Below are 11,037 nucleotides of genomic sequence, written 5' to 3' on the forward strand. Positions count from 1 at the left end.
TGGATTTTTAGAAGACATTTGTTAAAATAGCAGATAATGGAATTGTAAGCAAATTTAAATTTCAGAGGAATATGACAGAATGTGATGGTATGGACCTAAAATTGATCAAGGATCAGAAAGCAGAGAATAGAGCATAATTTGTTTTCAGACTGGAGGTCTGAAGAAGGGTCTAGGACAGAAACGTCAGCCTTCCTGCTCCTCTGATGCTGCTTGGCCTGCTGTGTTCATCCAGCCCTGCACCTTGTTACCTCGGATTCTCCAGCATCTGCAGTTCCTACTATCTCGGAGGGTATGCAGAGGTCTTTTTCCGGGATTGGTGCTAGGAGTATTACTCTTTTTGATTTTTAGGGATCAAGCGTTACTGGCAAAAAATATTTCCTTTTACTGACTATTGAGAAGGGGGCTATTAGGACTTGGCCCTTTTTACTGTTATTGATATGAAATTGAGTGTGCAGTACAAAAATTCAAAGCTCTCAATGTCAAAAAACTCAAATGTATTAAATCAAGATAAAAATAGTTATAGGCCTCAGAAGGCAAAATCTGATGATGAAATGGCAGATTCATCACAAATTTAACAAAGAGAAGTGTGATGATACATTATGTGAGGGAGAATGAAGAGAGACAAAGTAAAGCTAAATATACAGCTTTAAAGCAGCTGTAGGAACAGAGACAACTGGACAAGTATGGAACCAAATCTTTGGAGGTGAGAGCAAAAGTTGCAATATATGGAATCCTTGGCTTTATTAATTTAGGCATAAAATGATAGGCAGAACAGCAGCAGGCTTAGAGTGATATGAAGTGTTTTTATCACAATAAATTATAGTGATGTGGAATACAGTACCTAGAAGGATGATGGAAGATGTTTAAATAGTCACTTTCAAAACAGAGTTTAAAGGAAAGAATTCAGGACTTTGGGGAAAGAGCTGAATAATGGATAAAGAGCCAGCACATGCACAATGGCCTCAACACCTAGTTCTATGCTGCATCATTCATGATTCCATGATACCATAGCCTTGACATTTCAGTTCTTGCGATAGTGTTGTGACTATGTGACTTTGTAATTAACAAAATAGTTCCGGTTTCCGATAAAGTGGCTAAACTGCAAGTGTTAGTATCCAATAGCAATCGTCTGTCATGCCCCTCCCGAGTTTACTCTGTTCAGACTCCTCCCCATTATTGCTAGATAATTCCACTAGAGGCCACTGTTTGTTAACCTCCATTACTTGTTTCCTGTCAGTCACTCCATAATTTAACTTTACAATTCTCAGAACTAAGGGTAACTGTTTACATATTTTAGAAATTTTATATAGCATCACAACTTTTGATTTCATTATTGTTAGTACAAAATACATTGTAAAGATACAATGCCTTTTAAAAACTAAAGAGCATCTATGCAAAAGACCAATACATCCAACCGAGAATATAGGAGCGAACCATTCAACCCGTCAAGTCTGCTCATCACTGAATTAGATACTGGCTGATCTTCTACCTCAATGTCACTTTCCTGAACTACCTCCATATCCTTTGTTGTCATTAGCATCTTCTCTTCATGATTGAATGGTGGTGCAGACTCGATGGGCCAAATGGCCTAATTTCTACTCCTATGTCTTATGGTCTTAACAAACCAATCATCTCATTGCTGTTTCACTGATATTGCTGATGCAAAATGACAATATGAAATACTGACAATGTGAAATACTAACCAATTTTGACAAGGCAATTAGGTACTTTATAAATGCAGACCAGTCTTAACCAATGCTCAGTAACTTATTAAACAAAGAAAATAAAATATTATGAAATGATCAGAGGGATAGGGAGTATTTCACTTTACCCTAAAACTTCAACATATAGATAACAGAAACAGTCTTTGCCAACTGGAGCATTTCTACTTCTTGTTTTCAAAAAATATTAATTCAAATAGTGCCATGTTTTATCTCATTAATATCGGAAGCACTATTGCATTCTATTGAGTCATTGGACACAGGATCGGAAGTTTAGAGGAATAAATACTAATGGTGTCAGCAATATGTGCTCATAAAAGAAAGGCATATTCTTACATTTTCGTAATCAGCATCATCATCATCATACTCAGATATGTGACTCTGTGATGGCTGTGATTGAGACCTTTGTCGAGGAACTGGCTTTTCAGTTTCAGCTGACCGAAAACTCCGTCCTTCAGGAGAAGAGCGGCTAGAAAATATAATATTTTATTCACTTTTAGTCCTGATGTATTAACTTGAATTTTTTTTTCTTATATCCTAATGTAGCAGTATGACTTGTTCAATATTGTACATATTAGTCATGGTGTAAATCATTACAAATAAAATGATGAGCAAGGGCCAGAATATATTGTATAAATGTGGTGGGGCTAACATTGCTCTGCAATTGTCAAGGAGTAGTGCCATAACCTTATCTTGCTGGGAGACTCAGCACTGAAATACATGGAATGGCATAGAATTCCAATAGTTGCACAAGGTATGCCCACTAAACTGGCCCAAATAATGTTGTTATGTCCGAACCCTTTTAAATTGTTGCAAATGAAAAGATCAATGAGTTTGGTCTAAGGGCAGGTTTTTACTATAGTGAGAAGAGGGTTATCTGAACCATTTGGATTCAGTTCCGTGACATGAATAATTTGGATATTGGCCTAAGGGAATGATTTTAAAAGTTTCAGAAGACACCAAGATAGCAGGGATCTTGGCTGCAAATAGATTTTGATATGAAGAAGGATAAGGTCAGAAGGTAAAAGGTAGAAATCAGTATCTCTCGATGAGTCATTAATTTTCTTTGTTAAAATGGTGCATTCTATAAATGTAAGTTGCTGTTTGACGCTGTGCCAGAGGAGAGAGATTTTTAGCCAAAGGCTCACAATCGTAGCAGAAGTTGAGGTAATTCTAGACTTATTACAAACAAACAGAATATAAATACAAACAGGTAATGAATCTATATAGAACCTTACTAAGCTCTCAATTGTAGTGTCCAATATTACAGTCCAAACTAAAGAAAGATTGTTGAGTTTATAGATTGGGTACAATGCAAATTCATGAGGATGCTGTCTGAAATTGGGAAATATAAATGCAAAGAAAGATTTCAGATGGGGACAGGGAAACAACAAGTGGAAAAATTCTACATGATTTTCCTCATCAACCTATATGTTGCATCTATCCATGACAGTATTGGTAGGATCCATTGGTACAATAACCACCACACTGATACTTTTATTATTTATTCCATTACCATCTTTCTTTGTGCGAGATATGACTTTAACTCGTGGAAAGTTTTCTCCCGATTCCTTTTGACATCAAGTTTGCTAGGGCCCCATGATGCCTTACTCAGTCGAATATTGTTTGAGGGCAGTGTTACCTCACCTCAAGTTTAGCTTTTTTGTCCATGTTTGGTCAAAGGCTGAAATAAAGTCAGGTGCTGAGTGGTCCTGGCAGAACTGAAACGAAGCACCCGTGAGCAAGTTATTCCTTTGCAAACGTCATTTAGTAGCACTGTTGATAGTCCCACTTTACTTATGATGGAGCGTAGACCAATACAGTGATCATTAGCTTAGATGCATTTGTCCTGCTTTTTGTGTACAGAATATACCTGAACATAATTTTCCACATTATATTAAGGAAAATAAAAAACTGCAGATGCCGAAAATCAGAGGCAAAAACAGAAATAGCTTGAAAAACCTGCCAGGTCTGGTAGAAACTGTGAAGAGAGCAGAGTTAACATTTTGGGTCAAGTGACCCTTCTTCAGAACTGATTGTAGCTGGGAAAAGGATGGTATGTATGCTGACAATGGGGTGGAGGGAGTGGGGAGTTGGGGAGAAATAAAGGATAGGTGGAAATGGAACCCAGACAGAGAGAAAAACAATTAGGCAGACAAAGAAATGGGTAAAGGTCAGCCTGGTGCTAACAGAGACCATTAGTGGCTGACAACGGGTTGTTTGTAGGAGTAGCCCATGGGATGACAAGACTTGGTATATGGGGTTTGGGGTAAGGACATGGGGGAAAGTGCTCAGGCCCTAATATTATTGAACTTGATATTGAGTCCTAAAGTCTGCAGGATTCCCAAGCAGAAAATGAGATGCTGTTCTTTCAGCTTGCGTCGAGCTTTGTTGGGGCACTACAGCAAGCCTGAGACAGAGATGTTTGTCTATCTCCTTCTAAACTGACAGCACTCCATGCTCTCAGATCCAACTCTGACTTTGTAATTAAGCCTGTTGACAAAGTATCTGGCATCCTCACTTCTACATTGTGGAGGCTGAGCACCAGCTCTCAGACGCCTCCTCTTATTTCCCCCGGACCTTGACCCCACCATTGAACACCAGGCTATTGTGTCCACAATGGTCGCTAATCTCATTTCATGTGGTGATCTCCCCCACATTGCATCCAAGCTCATAGTCTCCCAAACCCGCACAGGCCACTTCTACCTCTTTCCCCAAAATCCATAAACAGATCTTCCACGGTAGACCCATTATTTCTCCCTGCTCCTACCGCATGGAACTCACCTCTTCCTACCTCAACTTGATCTTTTTGTCTCCTTGCCCAGTCCCTTCCGACCTACATCTGTGCTTCTTCTGACACTTTACGTCAGTTTCAGAATTTCCAGTTTGTGGGTTCCAGCCGCCTCCTCTTCACCATGGAGATGCAATTCCTTTGCATATCCATTCCTCATCAGAATCATCTCCACTCCACCATGGAAAAAAGGCCCGAATTGTCCCCATCCACCACTACTACCTCCTCCACATGGCCCGTTCATGCTCACTTTGAATAATTTCTCCTTTAACTCCTCTCACTTTCTTCAGGTCAAAGATGTGGCCATGAGTACCCACATGGGCCCCAGTTATGCTTGTCTTATTGTGGTGTACATGGAACATTCCTTGTTCCAATCCTTCTCTGGACTCCATCCACAACTCTTTCTCTAATACAGCAATTACATCAACAGTGCTGCTTCCCTCTATCACGGAGTCATACATCATGGAAACAGACCCTTAAGTTCAACTCATCCATGCCGATCAAATTTCACAAAATAAACTAATCCCATTTGCCTGTGTTTGGCCCATATCTTTCCTACTCATGTACCTGTCCAAATGTTTTTTAAATGTTGTAACTAAACCTGCATCTACCACTTCCTCTGGCAGTTGATTCCACATATGAGCCACCTCCTGTGAGAAAAAGTTGCCCCACAGGTCCCTTTTAAATATTTCTCCTCTCACCTTAAAATTATGCCTTCTGGTTTTGAACATCCCTACCCTAGGGAAAAGATCTTTTCTATGGAACTGGTCACCTCATTATAGGAAAGATGCGGAAGCTTTAGAGAGGGTGCAGAGGAGATTTACCAGGATGCTGCCTGGACTGGAGGGCAGGTCTTATGAGGAAAGGTTGAGGGAGCTAGGGCTTTTTTCATTGGAGCAAAGAAGGACGAGAGGTGTCTTGACAGAGGTTTACAAGATGATGAGAGGCATAGATAGAGTGAATAGTCAGAGACTTTTTCCCAGGGCGGAAATGACTATTATGAGGGGACATAATTTTAAGGTGATTGGAGGAAGGTATAGGGGAGGTGTCAGAGGTAGGTTCTTTACACAGAGAGTGGTGGGCGTGTGGAATGCGCTGCCGGCAGTGGGAGTGGAGTCAGATACTTTTGAGACTTTTAAGCGACTCTTGGATAGGCACATGGAGGATAGTAAAATGTAGGGTATGCAGGATAGATTAATCTTGGTAGGATAATAGGTCGGCACAACATCATGGGCCGAAGGGCCTGTACTGTGCTGTACTGTTCTATGTTCTATGTTCTATTTAAAAGACTTTTGGATAGGTACATGTATAGGAAAGGTTTAGAGGGATATGGGACAACTGCAGGCAAGTGGGACTACTTTAGTTTGGGAAACTTGGTTGGCATGAATGAATTGGGCCAAAGGGTCTGTTTCTGTGCTGTATGACTCCATGACTTCTTTGATTATAGAGACATGGCTGCAGGTGACCAGGGCTGGGAACTGAACATCCAGGGGTATTCAATATTTAAAAGATGGTGGAGTTGTATTGCTGTTTGAAGAGGAAATTAATGCAATTGTTTGGAAGGATATTTGCTCCGATGATGCCGAATATACATGGGTAGATCTGAGAAACACCAAAGGACAAAAAACTTTAGAGGGGCTTGTATATTGCCCCCAAGCTGCAGGAGTAATATTGGGAATGGCATTAAATAGGAACTCAGAGATGCCTGCTATAAAGGCAATCTGTAATTATGGGTGACTTTAATCTACATGTAGATTAGACAAATCAAATTAGTAACAATACTGTAGAAGAGAAAAACCTGGAATGTATGCAGGAAATGTGCAGTTTTGGTCCTTATCTGAGGAAGGTTGTTCTTACTATGAAGAGGGTGCAACTAAGGTCTACCAAACTGATTTTTAGGATGGCGGGACTGATGTATAATGAGAGGCTAAATCGGTTGTGATTATATTCCCTGAAGTTCAAAGAATAAGGAGTCGATCTGATAGAAACCTACAAAGTTCTAACAGGACTTAGATAAGGTGCATCAAAAATGATCCCAATGGCAGTGGAGTCCAGAACCAGGGATCACAGTTTAAGGCTAGGGGGTATAACACTTAAGAGTCAGATAAGGAGAGATTTCTTTACCCAGAGAGTATGCACCTGTGGAATTTGCGACCACAGAAAATAGTCAAGGCAAAAACATTTGATGATTTCAAGAAGGAGTGACATAGCACTTGAAGGCTCAACCATATTCAGCTGCTTCATCAATGACCTTCCCTCCATCATAAGGTCAAAAGCGGGGATGTTCGTCGATGATTGCACAATGTTCAGCACCATTCGTGACTCCTCAAACACTGAAGCAGTCCATGTTCACATGCAACAAGATCTGGACAATATCCAGGTTTGGGCTGACAAGTGGCAAGTGACATTCGCGCCACACAAATGCCAGGCTATGACCATCACCAATAAGAGACAATCTAACCACCGCCCCTTGACATTCAATGGTGTTACCATCACTGAATCGCCCACTATCAACATCCTGGGGGTTACCATTGACCAGAAACTCAACTGGACTCACCACATTAACACAGTGGCTACAAGAGCAGGCCAGAAGCTAGGAATACTGCAGCGAGTAACTCACCTCCTGACTCCTCAAAGCCTGTCCACCATCTACAAGGCACAAGTCAGGAGTGTGATGGAATACTCCCCACTTGCCTGAATGAGTGCAGCCCCAACAACACTCAAGAAGCTTGACACCATCCAGGACAAAGCAGCCCGCTTGATTGGCACCACATCCACAAGCATCCACTCCCTCCACCACCGATGCTCAGTAGCAGCAGTGTGTACTATCTACAAGATGCACTGCAGAAATTCACCAAAGATCCTCAGACAGCACCTTCCAAACCCACGACCACTTCCATCTAAGGACAAGGGCAGCAGATATATGGGAACACCACCACCTCCAAATTCCCCTCCAAGTCACTCACCATCCTGACTTGGAAATATATCACCGTTCCTTCACCGTTGCTGGGTCAAAATCCTGGAATTCCCTCCCTAATAACATTGTGGGTCAACCCACAGCAGGAGGAATGCAGCGGTTCAAGAAGGCAGCTCACCACCACCTTCTCAAGGGCAACTAGAGATGGGTAAGAAATAGTGGCCAGCCAGCGACGCCCCCATCCCACAAAATGAATAGAAAAAAAAAGGTAGAGGGATTCAAAGGATATGGAGATATGGAGCAGGAACAGACTACTGACTTGGATTGTCAGCAATGATCATAATGAATGGTGGAGCAAGCTCAAAGATCTAAATGGCCTACTCCTGCTCCTATTTCCTATGTTTCTATGACACTGCCTTCAGCAACTCCTACAGTTTTTGAATAATATGAAATGTTTTGAAGGAATTTAGGAACATAGTGAGTAAATTTGATTCGAATTCCTGCTCACATGAAGGGTAAATGCTAAAACAGTGGTGTAGCCAATTTACTTGAGATGTCAATTACGCATCAATCATAGTGATAATTTATAACAAACCACTTACTGTAAGGGTTTTGCCAGATGTGTACCATACTGTTGAAATTTAGGTTTAACAGGAGGTGGTTGCTTGGTCAAAGCTGAAGTTCCTTTTGGCAATAGTTCTGGTTTATATAGTTTAGGCTTAACCTGTACAGGTTCAGATGGAATTGGTGACAAAATGGGTTTGTTTGTTGGTAATGGAGGGTGGCTTGCATTGGATCCTTTGGACATTGGCACAGGAGGGGATCCAGCATTGCATCCTTTTGTCATGAGGATTGAAGGAGATTCAGTGCTTGGTTCTTTGCTCATAAATATTGTATATCCAGCTTTAGGTCCTTTATTCACAGGCACTGAAGGAGGTACAGCACTAGCTCCTTTGTTCATAGGTACTGGAGGAGGCACAGTGCTAGCTCCTTTGTCTATAGGCACTGGAGGAGATATGGTGCTAACTCCTTTGTTCATTGGCACTGGAGGAGGTACAGTGCTAGCTCCTTTGTTCATAGGCACTGGAGAAGGTACAATGCAAGCACCTTTGTTCATAGGAGGTATAATGTTAGTTCCTTTGTTTATAGGCACTGGAGGAGGTATAATGTTAGTTCCTTTGTTTATAGGCACTGGAGGAGGTATAATGTTAGTTCCCTTGTTTATAGGCACTGGAGGAGGTATAATGTTAGTTCCTTTGTTTATAGGCACTGAAGGTGGTACAGTGCTAGATGCTTTGTTCGTGGATGTCGAAGGAGGTCCAGAGTTAGGTCCTTTGTAGAAGAGCACAGAAGGGGATACAACATCAAGTGATGTCTCTTTTCCAGTTGTCTGTTGTAAATGCTTATTTAACTCCATTGCAAATTTGCTTTTCACTTTGACATCAGAGTCTGTAGTTTCTGAATATCTCCAGTGTTGCTCCTTTCCACCTGAAGCAGATTTTAAATGTACACTAGGTGGGGTTGGACAGCCTGGAGAAGCTTTGGGAGAAAGACATTTGAGCAATGCACTGACTTCAGTTTTTGTAGCGGAAGGAGAAGGCAAACGGTCTTGTAGTGAACTTGATAAATCTTCTTTAATTACAACCAACCCATGTGACATGCGTCTTTGTGTAGGAGGTGGCAAAGGAGGTAGCGGTTTTTTATTGTTCCTTTCTAGCTGAATTGGAGAATTCAACATGGGGTGAACACCTAAACACATTGGAAAGAGAAAAGTAATATTTCACTTCACCGCAACTAAAAAGCCAACTGAATTACTATAAAAGTAATTTTCAAATTTTTAATTGATGCCATCTATAATCCTTCTCATTTCTCCTAGAAATTAAGAAATTAACTGACTCAATACATTCTACAACACTTTAGTACTTCTGATTGTTCTGAAAATCCGTGTTCTTTGAATCAGTGGACATTAGAATTCAGTGTAATCACTTAGATGCCTAATGCTGGGGCAACCTTTATTAGTAATATAATAACATCATTCATACTTCAAAATATAAAATCATTGCTCATTGCATTTTGGGACATTTTTGAAGAATAGGAAAATATTAGGCCAGATGACCAAAAGCTTGGTCAAAATGGTTAGGTTTTCAGGAATGTCTTAAAGGAGAAAAGTGAATCAGAAAAAGGCAAAGTGGTGTCAGGACAGTATTCCAGAACTTTGGCCTGGGTATCTGAAAGTATGGCCACCAATGGTGGAGTAATTACAGTTGGGAATTCACAAGAGGCCAGAAATAGAGGATGACCAAGATCTTGGTGGGTTGTGGAGCTGGAGAACATTACAAAGTTAGGAAGGGGTAAGGTCATGGAGGAATTTAACAGTTAGGATGAGAATTTTAAAGCCAGGTTGCACTTGACCAGAAGCCAAATAGCAAGTACATGTTTTATAGGGGAACAATACGCACGTGCTTGAATCACAGAATCATATGATGCAGAAGAGGCCCTTCAGCCATTGAGTCTACACCAGCTTGCTTCTGTAATTCTAAAGATTCTGCAAATGTTCCTGATGACTGAATAGTATCTTCCACTATTTAAGAAGGGAGGGAGAGTAGAGATCTACAGACTTGTTAGATTGATATCAGTACTAAGGAAAATATTAGAATCTATTATAAAGCGAGTAATGAGTGGACATTTGGAAAAATTAGCAACATTGGAAATAGTCAACATGGATTTATAAAAGGGAAATCTTGTTTGATAAGCTTGTTAGAATGTTTTGAGAATGTTGCTTGGCATGCCTGAGGCCATGAAGAGAAATGCCAAACAAAACAATATTCTTTTCTATAATTTATGGTTTAATTCAAAATGGACTCATAAAATGGTCACATGGTCATATTTTCAGAAACTTCTGAAGCTCCTCCATTGTAGTGATATTCTAGTTAAAGCTGACACAAAGGAGTCAGACACTAACTGTCTGCTTTCTGCTAGTTCTGGATAAAGGAGAGTCTCAAAACAATTGAATCAGAGATAGTAGGAACTGCAGATGCTGGAGAATCCGAGACAACAAGGTGCAGGGCTGGATGAACACAGCAGGCCAAGCAGCAACATAGGAGCAGAAAGGCTGACATTTCGGGCCTAGACCCTTCATCAGAAAAGGGGGAGGGGAAGGGGGTTCTGAAATAAATAGGGAGAGAGTGGGAGGCGGATAGAAGATGGAGAGAGGAGAGGATAGGTGGAGAGGAAACAAACAGGTCAAAGAGGCGGGGATGGAGCCAGTAAAGGTGAGTGTAGGTGGGGAGTTAGGGAGGGGATAGGTCAGTCCAGGGAGGACGGACAGGTCAAGGGGGCGGGATGAGGTTAGTCGGTAGGAGATGGAGGTGCGGCTTGAGGTGGGAGGAGGGGATAGGTGGGAGGAAGAACAGGTTAGGGAGGCAGGGACGAGCTGGACTGGTTTTGGGATGCGGTAGGGGGAGGGGAGATTTTGAAACTTGTGAAATCCACATTGATACCATTGGGCTGCAGGGTTCCCAAGCGGAATATGAGTTGCTGTTCCTGCAACCTTCGGGTGGCATCGTTGTGGCACTGCAGGAGGCCCAGGATGGACATGTCGTCTGAGG

At 41.4% G+C, this 11,037-nt stretch overlaps 1 protein-coding gene across 2 annotated transcripts in view; it reads right to left on the reverse strand.

Moving 5' to 3' along the window:
• The window catches only part of sh3bp2 (SH3-domain binding protein 2), a 140,860-nt gene that overhangs the window by 14,849 nt on the left and 114,974 nt on the right, over nucleotides 1–11,037 (reverse strand). For both annotated transcript variants that reach the window (XM_048618860.1, XM_048618868.1), the window contains 2 exons: nucleotides 8,032–9,178; nucleotides 2,058–2,190 (listed from right to left, as the gene is read on the reverse strand). In XM_048618860.1, coding sequence (XP_048474817.1) covers nucleotides 2,058–2,190; nucleotides 8,032–9,178 — 1,280 coding nt within the window. The remainder of the gene's footprint in view (nucleotides 1–2,057; nucleotides 2,191–8,031; nucleotides 9,179–11,037) is intronic.

This window comes from Rhincodon typus, chromosome 3, assembly GCF_021869965.1.
Source record: "Rhincodon typus isolate 14 chromosome 3, sRhiTyp1.1, whole genome shotgun sequence".
In the NCBI taxonomy this organism is placed as follows: Eukaryota; Metazoa; Chordata; class Chondrichthyes; order Orectolobiformes; family Rhincodontidae; genus Rhincodon; species Rhincodon typus.